General features: G+C 43.8%; 1 protein-coding gene across 4 annotated transcripts in view; it reads left to right on the top strand.

Moving 5' to 3' along the window:
• FRMD4B (FERM domain containing 4B) overlaps positions 1 to 2,485 on the top strand; it is a 145,942-nt gene extending 143,457 nt beyond the window's left edge. For all 4 annotated transcript variants that reach the window (XM_078853549.1, XM_078853547.1, XM_073351065.2 and 1 more), the window contains one exon: positions 873 to 2,485. In XM_078853549.1, the coding sequence (XP_078709675.1) occupies positions 873 to 993 (121 nt within the window). In that variant the 3' untranslated portion in view covers positions 994 to 2,485. The remainder of the gene's footprint in view (positions 1 to 872) is intronic.
• Positions 2,486 to 17,791: the final 15,306 nt, after the last annotated feature.

The following is a 17,791-nucleotide window of genomic DNA, read 5'->3' as shown; positions in this document are numbered from 1 at the left end:
GTAGCCAGCTGTAGTAAGTACCCCACATTTGTGTGTGCTGCTTCATGGATTGCAGGTTTTGCTTGCTCCTGGGCTGACTGGTGTGAAGTTACCGAGTGATGTATTTTTTTTTTTTAAACAGCCAGAAGCATTACGAAAGGAGTGTAAAAGTCTTCACGTTGATTTTTCACTAAATGCCTTAAGTTTGGGGCGGTGGGGTTTTTTTATTGCAGTGACTAAAAGAACTATAGTAACATTTTAAAAACAGCATTTCGACTAATTACTTACCTCCCTACAATTGGGTTTTGAAAAATATAAATGAGCTGCCTTATTTTGACATTGTGATCCGTATGATTTACATTAAGTATAACTTTTTTTATATTCTGATCCCTGTCCAAATCGACTGCAGTATCACGCTCTTTGTAGTGAACATATCAGTGTGTGACTATTGTAAATGACTTATTGCCATACGCTGTATGGCCCTTATCTGCAGGCACATGCAGATCAAGGATATTGGATATGATGACTCTTGTTACCTTGCTGACACTGGGAAACACAGAGGAGTAAGTCATTGTCATAGTTCTATTTGAAATCAGTGGAACTATGACCATTTACACCAGCTGAGGATCTGCCCCTTATTCTCTTCCCTGTCCGGAGAACAAATCACAGGGTTACATTTGGATCCCAATTACACTGCTGTAAACCCAGAGTAACCTCATTGTCTTTCAGATACTCACAGTCAATGAGGTTACTCTGAATTTATGATGGTGTCACTAAGATCAGAAGCTGCTCAGTCTCTACAGATTATTTACTTCTAAGCATTACCAACCCAGCACCTGAAATCCCAGTGCAAAGGTTACTGCACCCTCAATTATCACTTGTTTCTTTTGTAGAGCATATGCAGAGACAAGCCAGCTGGAGGATGCTGACGAGAACCAGTTGGAAGTTGACTTGCACAATAACGAGCAGAGGCTATTTTGGCATGAGGATTCTAAGCCTGGGACGCTTGTGTAGGCCATCGACAGCCCTGCATTTGCACCCTCCATGTGCCTTGCACAGAATGCTGTTCCTTCGGAAGAGATCTCCTGTGGAATTCCTCCCCCCCCCCCCACTCAAAAATGAAAGTATTTTGGCTTGTGGGTGAAGATAGTGTTCAGCATTAAGAGGGACATGCACAAAATTACAAAGTCTTTCCAACAATGGCATTTCTTTCTGAATCCAGACAGTAGCCTAACTGAGCAAGGGCAAGCCGCCACTGAATCTATGAGGAGATGCAGCACTTGGCTGAAGTATTTATATTTAGCAAGCACTTTTTAGAAGACTGGAAGGTGTTGAAGGCAAACCTCAACAAAATGTGAAAAGGTGACTTATGGAGAAAACAGGAATTTTAGGAGTACAGTTCAGATGGCTGAAAGAAGAAGAAATAAAAATTGTCTTCTGCCGTCACTTATGATGACCAAGAAGGACTTCATAAGCTGATGAAGGATACTGTGTGTGTGTGTGAATGAGGCAAAGATTGACTCAGTCAGTATTGGAACATTACTTGAAGGAAGGCTGGATTTTTTAATGGAGGTTTGAATGAGCTAAAAAAAATTTTTTGCGGGGGGGGGGAGTGTTATTAAGAGTGTTTGTACGCACCACAAAATGGATTCTGGAAAGAAAGGCAATTTACTATTGTAACATATAATGTAAAACTAACCCTAGAAGGCTGTGGATTTTGGAAATAGAAGGAACAGTTGTACTGTTTCCATGATAAAATGTAATTAGTATCCTCACTTTTAAATGAATTTTCCATCGTACAATTTCATTGTGCAGATGGGCATGCAAAGAGCCATGTTGAATGCACAGTGATCTCTTAATTAGATAGCTATTACATTTTGCTCTGCCAGACTGATGGAAAATCGGAGGTGGAATGCTCTAGTTATCACATGTGGAGCAATTTTACTGAACTGGCCAGTATTCTAAGGTGGATGCAAAAAATAAATAAATAAAAAGACCAAGACGGTGCCTTAAAATTGAGGGCATTAGAATTGTAGAACGTCATCTGAAACGCCAGGTGCACTACTAAGTCACTAAGTGACAAAACAGCATTTTCACAAAATCATTTACATTGTTTTTGAAAAATCAACAGCAGTTTTGATCTAGGAGGGATAAGCCTACCTCATATCATCCATCTGTAGAAACCAATTAGTGTGGACTAACTTGTGTAGTTTACAAAAATAAATATATATTTGCATACTGTAAAATAATTCTTGTTTCTCATCTGTACTGTGCTTCAGGACTCCATAAAATGGTGCTCTTTTTTTTTCTTTTATACAGAGGATTAGTTAGTCCTTGTTCATATTGTGAATAGCAAAGTTTCTGATCAACTTTTTTGAACATTTTTTTACAGTATTCCAAAGCATGTAATATAGACCGAAAGACAAATTTCTTAAGCTGGTCCTCAGTCATTTGTATTATTAGAGTTGAGGTTTGGAATAAACAAAACAATAAAAAAATAATTTATTTCCTTTTGCATATTTGTATACCCTTCTAGAAAGGCGAAAGTCCTTTTTGCTTATTCCTTTTCTACTTCTGACTTTTGGGGCCTATTATTTTGTATAGGTCAATAAACTAAAAGTGTGCTACCAAAAATGTTTTGGTATTCTGTTTCTCCTGTGCTATCCATAACAACAGTTCTGTGTGTGCTATTTGAGTGCTTTATTCTAAACAATTATAGGCAGAACTCGTCAGGGTCTGATTTCTCTTAGCCTTTGCCATCAAAGCTTATCACCATGCAGCCAGTGATCAAGGGCCGTTTCCTAGCACAATTCTCACACAATTCATTATGAGGGTTTGTTATAACTTTTATGAGTGAGGCCATATCACCACTTTGTCACAAAGCTATTCAGCCTTCATAAAACAACATTTGGAAGCTCACTGGGGCAGGGACTGTCTTTTTGTTCCTTGTTTGTACAGCGCCAAGCACAATGGGGCCCTGGCCCATGACTAGGCCTCCTGCTTACAACACTAGTGCAAATAATACGTAATAATAATTTCTTAATGTCTGATTTTCAGCCATTTCTGGGCACACTCACAGCTCCTGCTGAAGTCGATGAGAGCTGCAAGGTGCACAGCATCTGTGTACATAACCTAACACTTTGTTGTTGTCTGAAACCATTTTAGATGCAACAGAAAGTTAATAAACATAACAGAAAGCTCAGCGGCAGAACTGGGGATAGTCCATTGATTACCAATTCCCTGGGGCTAAGCATCATAGCACAAAAGGCCTCTCTGGACGGCGTGGGTATGACTGAGAGACATTTGCTCACTGTAATCCTAATCTGTACTGTCAGACTCCATATGTCATCTGCATCCCTTTAATTGATTTTCCTTTTCCTGCCGTGACATTGCAGCGGGATTTCTCCAAAATAAACTAAACAAGCACGCCTCTTCCCTCTCCTGCTCACCCCCCTTCACAAAAAGAAACACTGTGAAGAAAATTCTTCTACAAGTTGGAACACGGCTTGTGCAGTTAAAATCCAGGAGCTGATGGCATCACTGACGATTCTTTTTTTATCTCCTAAGGTGCCCAGCTGAGTTCCTTTTCTGTTCGTGCTGTTCCTGTGGGTGAGTCTTTGCCCGGGGTAGTCCATTATTTTTACAGGTCCAAATTTCTCGGTCAAGGTCCAGACTCCGGAGAAGAAAATAATAATAACAAATAATAACAATAATGATAAGTATAAAAGGGTTTCAAGGTCCGTTCAAAAGTGTCTAGCAGTCTAGATTTGGCCCATGGTCTGCCAAATGACTACCCCTGGTCTAGGCCCTGTGAGGTGAGAAGAGGAGTGAAATTTGGCCTTCTAAAATGCAGTGCAGCAAGTGGAATTTACCCTTTGACCTTCAGCCCACCCAGAACGGAGATGCTCAGGTGTAATTTTTGCAAAGGACAAAGCAATTTGTTGCCAGCCGCTGACTTGAAAAAAAAAAAAATAAAAAAATCCTGTGTGAAAAGGTTTTGGGGTGGTGGTTTAGTTTTTCCCCCAGTAGAAAGAAATGTCCTTCCCATTGCACACCTTTCCCTTTTGCCTATTTCTGACTGACTTCTCAGTCGCCACATAAGTGTCACTGGCTTCCTATCGAACCCAGAATTTGAGACCGGATCCTGCTTCTTTTGAAGTCAATGCAAAGTGCGGGTTCGGCCCTTTCGCGTCAAAGGGAATGAAAAAGCTGCTCCCAAAGAACAAGCTGGCTGCCACACAGCCCCTTCTCTGGGTCTCGCCCGCACTGGCTTAGCAGGTTCTTCCGGCTCAGCCTCCACCTCTGCGATCCTGCGTTATCAAAATCAAACTACCCCACAGCCAATGTCATTACTGGCTGCAGACACGAGAAAAGCAGGGCACGCCTCTGCCACCGCACGCTCCCCAGGGAGCATTGGGTAGGTCCAAAACATATTGTCAATGCAACCAGAAGTTGGCTGGCGAGGATTACTAACCATAAAACCATTTGTTTCCATATGCTTTGCCTGGACTAATCTGTCCTTTTTCAAAATCTGCCCGAGATTTGGAAGAACAGTGACACAACACTGATTGCAGGTCCTGGTGTAGGACCAGCTCCAGGATGAGGATCACATTAAGATGGGGCTCTATATATGGCCTCCTGCTGCAGGATGAAGGATACAAGGACCCTGGGAGCAGGCATGCCCTGAAGGTCTTCCTGATGGAGGATGGAAACACCATTGATTCATAAAATTTAAGGCCAGGTGATACCTCTAGATCATCTAGTCTGACCTGTGTATCACACACCATTACATTTCACCCAGTTACCCCCATCACTACTTTGACTAAAGCACAACTTGTGTGTGCATCTCTTCCAGGAAGGCATCTGGACTTGATCTGAAGACATCCAGAGAGGAAGAATCCACCACTTCCCTTGGGAGTTGGTTCCAGTGGTTAATCACTTTCACTGTTTAAAAAGGGGTGCCTCATTTCTAATTTGAATTTGGCATAGCTTCAGCTTCCAGCCATTGAATCTTGTTCTGCCCTTTTCTGCTAAACTAAAGAGTTCTTCAATATCCGGTATTTTCTCCCTATGAAGGGACTTACACGCTGGACTCAAGTCACCTCTCAGGGCTTGTCTACACTTACGTTTTATAGCGCTCGTGGAGGTGGATTACCAGGAGCGCTGGGAGAGCTCTCCCAGTGCTCGCTCGCGCGTCCACACTCGCACTTCGAAGCGCTGCCGCGGGAGCATTCCCACAGCAGCGCTTTGAAGTTTCTAGTGTAGCCAGGCTCTGTCTTCTTTGTGCTAGATTTGAAGAGCTCAAACTGTCTAGTTTATCTCCCGCCCTTGAATCATCCTTGTGACTCTCTTCCACAGCCTCTCCAATTTTGCAATACCCTTTTTTAAAAATGTGGACACCAGAACTTAATGCATTAGCTAGTTTCGGTCTCACCAATGCTGTGTAGAAGGGTAAAACCACCTCTGTGCCACATCTCATCACTCCCCTGTTTCTACACCCAAGGATCACAATAAACCCCTTTACCGCAGCATCACACACGTTCAGGAGATTGCCACTATGACTCCTAAATCCTTTGGCTAGTCACTGCTTTCCGGGACGCTGTCCCCCATTCAAAAGGCACAGCATTCCTTGTTCCTACTTGAATAACTTCACATTTGGCTGGATTAAAATAAATTTAGTTTAGGCCCAAATTACCAAGCGATTGGATTGCTCTGTAGAACTGCCCTGTCCTCAACATTATTTACCACTCAACCAATCTTTATATCATTGTGATGGGCTGTACTGCCCACATCGGCCCTGCACGAGCTGAATTAGGCCAAGTGGGCCCAATCAGCCAATTAAACTGCAAATGGGAGAGATTTAGGCTGTGTGGAGGGAGCTAATTAGAAAGAAGCTCACCTGTGAGGGAACAGGCAGGGGCTTCTATAAAGCCAGGAGGCCAGCAACAGTGGTGGGGAGTAGCAGGGAGGAAGCCTGCTGTCCATCTCCCTGAGGTCGGGGAGAAGGAGGAAAAGCAGCCCGGTAGGAAGGAGTGCAGGGGTGAGAGCAGTAAAGGGACATACATGCCGACCTTAACTGTTCACTACAGGGCCCCGGACTGGAACCCTGAGTAGAGGGTGGGCCTCAGTTCCCCTACCATCCATTGCAGAGTGGCATTGCATGGAACAGTGGATATGAAGATATGTGAGGACTGCCTGGTGCTGCTGGTGCAGACACTTTGAAAGACCACTCTGGAAAGGGAGGCTGCTGAGTCACGAAGAGGAAGCTGCAACACCGAGAGTGAGGCATGCAACTGCAGGAAGGGGCGTCGACCTGGTGGAGCTAATCCCTAGAACCGCCAGAAGGAGGCGCTGTCCAGCGGAGAGTAGAGTGCCCCGTCACAGTCATCCACCAATTTTATCAGCAGTGATTTTATATTTATTTCCACATCATTGATAGAAAATGTTAAATACCATCAGGCCTAGTGCCAATCCCTGCGGAAAAATACCCTCTTTTGATGATGATTCCCCATTAACTAGTTTTTGAAATCTGTCGGTTACATTTTTCTACTCAATGTAACAGGTGCTCTATTGATACTATATTGATCTTGCTAATTTTTTTAATCAGAATGTCATGCAATACTAATGCCTTACAAAAATCTAAGTATCTTACATCTATGCGGTTACCTTTTATCAACCAAGCTTGTGATCTCATCAAAGAATGAAATCAGGTTTGTTTGTCAAGATCTCCTTTCCAGAAAACCATGTTGACTGGTACTAATTAGATTCCTATCCTTTAATTCTTTTATCAACTGACTCCCGTCTCAGCTTTTCCAATCCTTGTAGCCTGGGATTGATGACTGGCCTATTGTTACCCATCCTACTTGCCCTTTCTGAATATTGATACAACATTAGCACTCATCTAGTCTTAGGGAATTCCCCCTGTAATCCAAGATTATCTTGAATGTGCAGTGAGAGAATTAAACTCAGTGAATTTGGTGACATTTTAAAAACAGATGAGCCCGATCTGCAAAGTTTGGGTCAGAATTTTTCTGACATTTAGAGATGTTAGGCCTCAAAATTCCAGTTCTAGTCTCTAAATGTCAGAAGGCCTGGGAGTAAAACATGCTCCCCTTGAGGATCACCTGCTGGTCTACCGGTAGGTAGAATGGATAGTTCTCTGAACACATCGGCTCAGTGTTCAGCAGCAGTCAAAAAAGCTAATGGAATGTTTGGAACCATTAGGAAAAGAATAGATAATAGTGCCAGAAAATGTCATCATGCATTGTACCTGGCACACCCACACCTTGAATACTGTGTGCAGTTCTGGTTGCAACAAAAATGACGAGGGGTATGGAACAGCTTCTATGTGAGGAGAGACTAAAAACTATTGGAACTGATCAGCTTGGAAAAGAGACTATTGAGGGAGGGATATGATAGAGGCTTGTAAAATCAGGACTGGTGAGAAGAAAGGGAACAAGTGTTATTTATCCTTCACGTAACACACGAACCAGGAGTCACTCAATGAAATTGATAGGCAACAGTTTAAAAACAAACAAAAGGAGGTACTTCTTCACACAACGCACAGTCAACCTTTGGAACGAATTGCCAGGGTAAGTTCCCTCTAAGCTGCACTGCTGTGCAGCAGGCTATCAAGGGCCACGCAGGTTGGGAGAGGCGCCTCTCCCCCGACCCAGCCGAGCCCCAGAGCTGCAGTGGCCGGCAAGAGGCACCTCTCCCCTGGCCCCAGCCCTGGAGCTGCCATGGCTGGCAAGAGGCACTTATTCCCGGGCCCCAGCCCCTGTCCCGGAGCTGCCATGGCCAGCAAGAGACACCTCTCCCCCAGCCCCGGAGCTGCCACGGCTGGGAAGAGTTGCCTCTCTCCCGGCCCTGGGCTGCTGCGGTGAGAGAGGGCTGAGGGCACTGTGCATCCAGCCCTATTTTAGGGTAAACGAAATAAAGTGGAAAAACAGAAGCAAGGGGGGAGGTCTCTCCAACTCTGAAAGGGGCTGAGAACATGGAATTAAAACGTCCACTCCCCAAAGAGCTCAGCGAGTATAGATCGGGGAGAACTGGAATATATCGCCAATCACAATGGGGATAAGAGAAGAAGGGAAGAACTTGCAGATTTCACACCCAGCCGAGCATCAGGATGACGAGGGCCGCTGATGCTTTCCATCTGGGGAGGCACAGCTTGCCTGAACTCTGATGTTCCCAATTACTCTCCAGAGGTCTGTGCTGCAAAGCGCAGCACTCCTGGGATACGTGTGTGTGGTTTCTTGTGGGTTTGAAGCAAAACCCCAAATCCAACATCCCCGGGCATGTGAACAAATTCCATCTGGTTCTGGCTCTGAACTTTTGGGAATCTCTAGTTTCTTATTTAACTATCGAACCAGGATATTTCTTTAGCGATGTTCCACTTCAGTAGTTGTGAACAACCACGGTAACCTGTACAGCCTAATGGACTTGAACAGGAGTCATTAATAGTATATTTATAATTATGATCATTTGAAAAGAACTGAAATGGGAAATCATATTTGTCATCAATGGATTGTTATTTCACATAGGCTGTCTGAGCAACGTCTCACCCACCTTTCTTGAGCAGGAACGGCAAGGACATCTAGTGTCTGATCAGGATCATTGCAGGTAAGAACTTTCTCACCTTTCATTAGCTCAAATCCTTCTGCCTTTTATTTGGGAATATTTTATTTCTCATATTTCCACAACATAATACATATTGAGAGACAGAACAGAAGCTAAGAGAGAACATATAAAGATATAACAACAAAAATCCGCAGAACAGGGTCAGATTGGGTCCTACATTAATCAGAACACCACAATTGCCTAGAGAATTTAGAAAAGGAAATAATAATTTTTAGAGTGATTTCGTTTAAATATATTAAACGAGCAAAAATGAAACAACAAAAATTAATTGGAAAACACTTTGCTAAAGTAAGTAATCTGATCTCTGAGTTGTTATTGTTACATATTTTTTTCTGTTCTGTTAACAACACAAACTTACATTCCTCCTTAGCGTGGCAGGACGAGCTTGTAAAAATTCAGCTGTGCATGAGGTATTCTCTTCAAGTCTCTTCTGTACAGGTTCTTATGCCACCCTCATTGCTGTAGTACCTAAATATCTTCCACTAGCACATTAAACGATGTGACTAACATCTGTCACAGGAGGCTTGTTCTTTCTCTGGTCTTCTCCCCAGAGGAAGAATAGTGTGTGCAGTGGAGGGTTTTGTTGGTGTTGTGGCTTTTTTAAAATACACACTGCTCTGTTTTTATGTTAGTGAAGGCAAGTGGAAGATGTGCAGCTGATACTTAGCACTTGGAGTGAAACGGGGAAGGTTTGTGATAGTCCATCGTTCCTGGGGTGGAGTTCATTCTAGTCTGGGTCCAGCCTCTGAGGAGAGCTCTTGTCTCCTGCACAGATGAGCTTATCCTATGGTTGAGGGCTTAAAAGAGCATTAATTCTCAGCAGCAGGGCATGCTCCCTAGTAAATATTACAAAATCTCAGCATTAGCCCAGCACAAGACTTTGCTCTCTCTAGTCTCAGGGAAGATGAATATTCACCTAGTTCTCAAAAGAGCTCCGTGCAGAGGGCCAGAGCCAGGCCTAGGCATCATTTGCATCTCACTTAAGCCCTATTGTGAGAATTTAAATGGATTTAAGTGGTGCATAGGCCTTGTGCTGACCCTCTGCACAAGGGTGACTTCCCCCTGCACCTTCAGCCCTGATATGTACATTTGGAAGAAACCTTGCAGAACTCAGTTCTTTGTGAATTTACTGCGTGGATTGTTTTATAAACTCCAAAGCCCACTGTGCCACAATAACTGGGTTTTCAGCATAAAAAAGCCAGGGCCGGCATTTGGGGGTAGCAAGCAGGGCAAATGCCCTGTGCCCCAGGGGACCCCCATGAAGCTACATTGCTCAGGCTTTGGTTTCAGCCCCAAGTGGCAGGGCTCAGGGCCCCAGACTTCAGCCCCATGCCATGGGGCTTTGGCTTTCTGCCATGGGCCCCAGCAAGTCTAATGCTGGCCCTGTTTGGCGGCCCCCTGAAACCTGCTTGCAGCCCCCCCTCCGCTTAGAATTCTCTGCTTGGCAGTGACAGGTAGCACCTGTGACCTAGAGATTCAGAGATAACCGGGTGAAAGGATTACTATAGTCTGAAATATGTACGTAAAAGGGCCATGCCTGACAAACACCCAAACCCATATGAAACACTCTGAATTCGGAGTTTATTCCAAACCCAAAATTCAGATCATGTTTGTTGTAACATTCTCTGAGGTTCATAGATCTTTAGAGCTCACCTGGGCTCATTTATGGATTTGAACAGAAATAATGTGAAATTTGCCAGTCCATGTGGGTTCAGTGCAAAACTCAATCATTTCCACTCAGGTTTGATTTGAGATTGAACAAAGTCAAAATGAAACATTGGGGCTATGGAGATCAGAACAGCCATCCAAACTTGTACGCAGCAAAACAGCTAAGGTGCTCTGAGCTCCAATATACAGTGGGGCAGATCCTCAACTGGTGTAAATTGGCATCATTTCCATTGTCCAGGTATCTGGCCCAGCACATTTAAATATACGTGCCAGGTAATGAGGGCCTTCTTCAAACAGCTACTTAGTGCCCTCTCCTGATCATGTAAAATGATTGCAAGCGAGACAAGGTGGATGAGATAAGCATCTTTTATTGGATCAACTTCTGCTGGTGAAAGAGAGAAGCTTTCGTGCTACACAGAGCTCTTCTTCAGGTCTCCAGAAATTGTGTCATTGTACATGATGATTCTTCAGCTTCAGAGAACAAAACAGTATCAATGCTTGCACTCCACTTTCTAGACAGGCTAGCTAATATCCTCATGTGAAGATTTCCACACTCCACATGGCTCCTAATTTGTTTTATACTTTCTTGTCATCTTTAACAAGTTCTTAGGGTAAGAAACTCAGTCACAGGACTTTGCCCAGGTGTGAAGGCCCGTAAAGCCGACAGGAGCAGAGGAGCCCGCAGTTCATACAGAGTCATCCCTCAGGAGAAAGAAAAGGAGGACTTGTGGCACCTTGGAGACTAACAAATTTATTTGAGCGTAAGCTTTCGTGAGCTACAGCTCACGTCATCAGTTGCATGCAGTGGATGAAGTGAGCCGTAGCTCACGAAAGCTTATGCTCAAATAAATTTGTTCGTCTCTAAGGTGCCACAAGTACTCCTTTTCTATTTGCGAATACAGACTAACACGGCTGCTACTCTGAAACCTATCCCTTAAGAGAGGATCTATTAATAGAGATTCTTTGTCCTAGTAAAGAGGATAGACGTTGAAAAAGTACAGGTAGGAATTGAAGAGAAACAGTCAAATGAAAATGAGTCTCATTGAATTAGATCATATGAACGCAAAAGAGTAAAAAGTAATAAGTGCTTGTATACTAATGAGAGAAGTCTAAATACTAAGAGGGGTAAACTTCAGTGCCTTGTATTAAATGAGATATTTATATAATAGGCATCACAGAAACTTGGTGGAATGATGACAATCAACGGGACGCTGTAATAGCAAGGTACAAATATATAGGAAAGACAGAGTGGGTCATGCTGGTGGGGGAGTGACACTCTATGTGAAAGAAAGCATAGGGTCAAATAAAGAAAAAATCCTAAGTGAATCAAACTGTACCACAGAGTCTCTGTGGATTGAAATTCCATGCTTAAATAATAAGAGTATAGCAGCAGGACTCTACTACCTGTACCAACCACCTGATCAGGATGGTGGCAATGACTGTGAAATGGTCAAGGAGATTAGAGAGGCTATCAAAATAGAAAACTCAGTAATGTGGGATTTCACCTGTCCTCACGTTGACTGGGTACATGTCACCTCAGGACAGGATGCAGAGATAAAGTTTCTAGACCCCATTAATAATTGCTTCTTGGAGCAGCTAGTCCTGGAACCCACAAGGGGAGAGGCAATTCTTGATTTAGTCCTAAGTGGAGCATAGCATCTGCTCCAGGATGTGAGTGTAGCTGAACTGCTCAGTAATAGCGACCATAAAATAATTAAATAGTAGGGGGGGAAATAGCCAAGAAGCCCAAAACAGTCATATTTAACTTCAGAAAGGGGAATGACACAAAAATGAGGAGGCTAGTTAACCAGAAATTAAAAGGAATAGTCACAGGAGTGAAATGCCTGCAAACTGCATGGAAACTTTTTAAAAACACCATACCAGAGACTGAAATTAAGTGTATACCTCAAATTTAAAAAAATAGTAAGATGACTAAAAAAAATGCCACTGTGACTAAACAACAGCGTAAAAGAGGCCATTAAAGGCAAAAAGGCACCGTGTAAAAATTAAAAATCCTACTGAGGAAAACAGAAAGGAGCATAAACTCTGGCAAGTCAAGTGTAAAAGTATAATTAGGCAACACCAAAAAAGAATTTGAAGAGCAACTAGCCAAAGACTCAAAAACCAACACCAAAAATATTTTTAAGTACATCAGAAGCCAGAAGTCTGCCAATTAGTGAGGCCAATGGACGATTAAGATGCTAAAAGGAGCACTAAAGAAAGACCAGGCCTGTGCAGAGAAGCTAAATGACTTTTTTGCATTGGTCTTCACTGCAGAGGATGTGAGGGAGATTCCCACACCTGAGCCATTCTTTTTAGGTAACAAATCTGAGAAACTATCCCAGATTGAAGTGTCAACAGAGGTGGTTTTGGAACAAACTGATAAACTAAACAGTAATAAATCACCTGGACCAGATGGTATTCTGAAGGAACTTGAATATGAAGTTACAGAACTACTACCTATGGTATATAACATCGCTTAAATCAGCCTCTGTACCAGCTGACTAAGAGGGTAGCTAATGTGATGCCAATTTTTAAAAAAGGCTCCAGAGGTGATCCTGGCAATTACAGGCCAGTAAGCCTAACTTCAGTACCAGGCAAATTGGTTGAAACAGTAGTAAAAAACCAGATTTATCAGACACAGGTGAGTATGATTTGTTGGGGAAGAGTGAACACTGTTTTTGTAAAGGGAAATCATGCCTCACTAGTCTATTAAAATTATTTGCGGGGGGCGGGGAGGGGTCAACAAACATGCGGACAAGGATGATCCAGTGGATGTAGTGCACTTGGACTTTCAGAAAGCCTTTGACAAGGTCCCTCACCAAAGGTTCCTAAGCAAAGTAAGCTGTCATGGGATAAGAGGAAAGGTCCTGACATGGATCAGTAACTGGTTAAAAAACAGGAAACAAAGGGTAGGAATAAATGGTCAGTTTTCAGAATGGAGAGAGGTAAAGAGCAGTGTCCCACAGGAGTCTGTGCAATGTCTGTTCAGTGCTGTTCAATGTCTTCATAAATGATCTGGAAAAAGGGTGACAAAGTCTGCAGATGATACAAAATCACTCAAGATAGTTAAGTCCAAAGCAGACTGTGAGGAATTACAAAAGGATCTCACAAAACTGGTTGACTGGGCAACAAAATGGCAGATGAAATTCAGTGATCTGAAATACCGGTATTGTTAATTGCACTGTTTACTTGTAAGATGTCTCTGTTTACTCTATAGAGGTCCAGACAGAGAGTGGTCCCTGGTAAACAAGTGATGCAAAGCTAGACCTCAAGCTGTGTGAAAGCATGTTTGTGTATCTAGTTTCTGGTGGTTGTTTTTAAATATTCAAGAAGGACAGTGATTCCACATATCAAGACACAACGTAATGGTATACAGAAAGATGAGGTCTTTGTTCTGAGGACCTTACAAGCTAACCCACCTGAATACAATACACAGGGCTAAAGATCAAGCCCAAAAAGGAGCAGATAGCATCAAACCAGAGACTGCTGAAAGGCTAAGCTGAGAATGGGGAGAGAGTTTTGAAGAAGGATTAAAGCTGCTTGGCATTGTGGAGCAGGGTGACTAATCCAAATTAAGGAGTGGCTGGGAATAGTGTGGGTAAATGTTGGGGGCATGTATTTCTGCACACACTGAAATGCAGATGATTTTCAACATTGAAAAAGTGAAAAATACAGAAAAGTGTTGCCCAGAATTCTGCATTCATTAATTATTGCTATCATGGGCAACATCCTTGTTCCACAAAAGATCATTGTGGACAGGAACCCCACGAGGTCCTTATAAAGTGATTGGGGGAGACGTTTACAGCATGTCTGGCAAACTCTGATTCAGCCCCTCGTCCTTGGCTGAGAAGCTCAAGACAAACCGTGTGCAAGCTCTGCAAACATGAATAGGTTCCAAGGGTGAAGCTGGAGGAAAGCAGACCTCATCAGCGCAGGGAAAGAGCAAGGGGTCAGCAGCGATGCAGAAGGAGAATGGAAGGAGACAGGGATAACAATACTTGGGGGCTGGGGCAAGGCTAGAGGAACACAGGCTGGAGCCATCCAATGGGCAGCAAAGCGAGACAGCAGAGCAAGGAGAGGAAAGCAAAGATGAGAACTGGGGGAAGGGAATCAAAACTGTGCCCAGGACTCGGAAGATTTTGGGCATCAGCCAGCCTCCTCCCCAGCAAACGTGCAAGTAAATAGGGTCTTTGCACAGGGGGGAATGAAGGGAGGCTGGGGGGAAAAAATCTTCTCCATCTACTCCAGCAGCTTGGCAAGCATAGCCTCACTGCTGTCACTACTACAATCTCTGGGGGTAGCCGCTGGGGCTTCTATGTGCCCCAAAAAGGAAGGTGGAGGTAGGCTACTGAGAGGAAGCATGGTCGTATGGTGAAGACACTAGACTCAAGCAATCTGGGTTGCGATCCTGAGTCTGCCACAGACCTTCCCTCTTGCTTCTGGGTATGTCTACACTGTGATTAAAAGTCACGGGCACTAAGTCTCAGGTCCCAGCTCCGCAGACTCAGGCTTGTGGAGGTTAGGCTACAGGTGTAGATGTCTGGAGGGGGGCTGGAACCTGGGTTCTGGGCCCTCTCCAGCCCAAACCTGGACATCTACCCTGCAGTTTTATAGCCCTCCGAGCCCCATGAGCCGGAGTCAGCTGCCCCACAGGTCTTTTATCACACAGCAGCAAGTCTCGGTACCTGGGTCAACTGACTCAGGCTCACGCTACCAGGCTAAAACAAGCAGTGTAAATGTTCCTGCTCAGGCTGGAGCCCGGGCTCTGAAACCTGGAGACAGGGGAGGCCTCAGAGCTCAGGCTCCAGCTATTTCGTGCTGGTCTTTTTAGCCCCATAGCGCAACCCTGAATCAAAGTCCTCCTCAGAGTTTTCAATCTTTTCAGTGGGCACTTATCAGGCGGGAAGGAGCAGCCAGGAATGACCCCAAAGGTATCATAGTAATGGGGTAGGTATCTGAGGGCCAAGATATCCAGTGGGCACAAAGTAACCCCCCTAAAAACAGTGGAAGATAAAAGCAGCCGCCATGAAGTGAGGCAGACGGATGGGGGAAGTTCTGGAAAGAACAAAGGACCTCTGGGAATCTATGGGCCTGGGACTAATTCTCAGGTCCAGCTGAGCTCTGCCAGGCACAGGACCCAGTATGACAGGAAAAAAGTGCCTTGGTGCTCCCATTAAACCCCGCTCCCCAACCCTGCAGCCTGCTAAAAATCCCTTCAGCCTCCAATGCCTGAGGGTTGTTCTAAGTTGATTCAGAAGCGGTGGTTTGCCTGAGCACAACCGTCCTCGGGCCAGGCTCCCTTCCCCCAGGCATCCCTACACCAAACCAGAGAAACCTGCAGCTGGCCAAACAGGTCAGCTTCATAGCCCCTTTATGCCGCTGTGTGTTTAGGGCTGATGAAAAGAACTGAGGGGAAAGACTCCCCTATCCCGTAACGATTTCCCTGATTCTTTCCCCTAAAAGAGCTGTGGGAAATGAATTGCCTATGGTCTAATCCACAGCACTCGTTTATTTTCATCACTGGTTGTGCTTGTCATTTATTCGTGAACTGTTAACCCTGTCCAGCTGGAGTACTAGCAAAGATCCACTGTGCACAGCTAACATTTTACACTCATCTTGCATCTTTCATCCAAGTATTTCAAAGTGCTTTACAAAACACTAATTAAATTTCACGAGCTGAGTATGTAATACTAAGTCTATTTAACAGATAGATACTCTGAGACATGGATCAGTTACACGATTTTACCAAGGTCATACAGTAATTGAGAGCAAGGAATAGTCCCCACCTATATATATAACTGGAATATAGTCCATCTTTTATGAATGCCTGAGAAATATTCAGCTCAGCTGTTACCCATACCAAAGAGCCTACAAACAAGCTTCAAACAAAGGCAGGTTCTCTTGTTTCTCATGAATGTCAATTAAGCAGCATTGCTTCATTTGCTTTGAACAATGTGTACCTTGTATTTAAACAGGATTTTAACAAAGGCTGGGCCATATAAGTAACAATAAGCTTAACTGTGCAATTAAAATAAGTCATGCATGTGAGGAGCTAGACAAATGTGGGACACCACTGACTAGGTTTAAGTGTTTGTCAGAGCCATAACTTCTGTGGCAAAATATGTCCCTTTTACGACGGAAGGGGTTCATTAAAAAAAAATCATTAAAAAACTCATTCATTAAATAAAACCTGATCCTCATCTGATATAAATGGACATAGCTCTGCTGAAGTCAGTAGAGGTATGCTGAATTACACAAGCTGAGGATCTGGTCTCTTACGGCTCACTGCTCAGCTAGATTCTGGTGATTACAAAATTGGTTCTCATTCTCTCAGGTATGATGGAGTGCGGGGCGCTTTAATGGTTTTAAATCATTAATTCAACATTATGAAATGGGTTTTAATGGTTTTGATTGTAAATATCCTTTATTTCATTTGACTCATCTCATAATTGTCCCTGACAAGCCACTTCACATGAATTAACATGTTCTGTCATTACTCTTACGTGGACTAAAATTATGACTTCATTTTTTACCATGACAAAACTGGCTTTTCCCATTCTTTTTGCCATGACAAGGAACCTAAATGCTGAGATCTGAGGTAGATATTGGTTTGGTGAGACCTTGTTAATGGGCTGTTGACTTGTGGCATTCCTAGGCTTCTTGAGACTGTACTGGGAATGGAAATCCCAATGAAAGTGAATTTTGGTCTTTAGTCTGTTATACCCACATGCCATTTAGAGCCTGTTCCCGCTCTCATTGAAATCAGTGGCAGAGCTCCAATCTGAGTACAATGAACACTCTAGTCCCCAATCCTCAGGTCCAGCTGAGCTCTGTTTGTTGCAGAGCCGAGGAAGGGAAGGGGACAAAGATGGATTTATGCAACTTTTGGGGCTCTCCCAGTTCTGGGGCCTGCCATTGGGGATTGCTGGAGCAAAGCACATAAGAACATAAGAATGGCCATACTGGGTCAGACCATCCAGCCCAGTATCCTGTCTACCGACAGTGGCCAATGCCAGGTGCCCCTGAGGGAGTGAACCTAACAGGTAATCATCAAGTGATCTCTCTCCTGCCATCCCTCTCCACCCTCTGACAAACAAACCATTCCTTACCTATCCTGGCTAATAGCCATTAATGGACTTAACCTCCATGAATTTATCCAGTTCTCTTTTAAACCCTGTTATAGTCCTAGCCTTCACAACCTCCTCAGGCAAGGAGTTCCACAGGTTAACTGTGCACTGAGTGAAGAACTTCCTTTTATTTGTTTTAAACCTGCTGCCCATTAATTTCATTTGGTAGCCCGTAGTTCTTATATTATGGGAACAAGTAAATAACGACTTTTCCTTATTCACTTTCTCCACACCACTCATGATTTTATATACCTCTATCATATCCCCCCTTAGTCTCCTCTTTTCCAAGCTGAAAAGTCCCAGCCTCTTTAATCTAGCACCCATCTGCCCATATTGCTTCCCTCTGTCCATGTTCCCTAAGATGAAGTATG

The sequence above is a fragment of the Lepidochelys kempii genome, chromosome 7, assembly GCF_965140285.1.
Source record: "Lepidochelys kempii isolate rLepKem1 chromosome 7, rLepKem1.hap1, whole genome shotgun sequence".
Lineage (NCBI taxonomy): Eukaryota > Metazoa > Chordata > Testudines > Cheloniidae > Lepidochelys > Lepidochelys kempii.
This window is presented reverse-complemented; position numbering and strand designations above follow the sequence as displayed.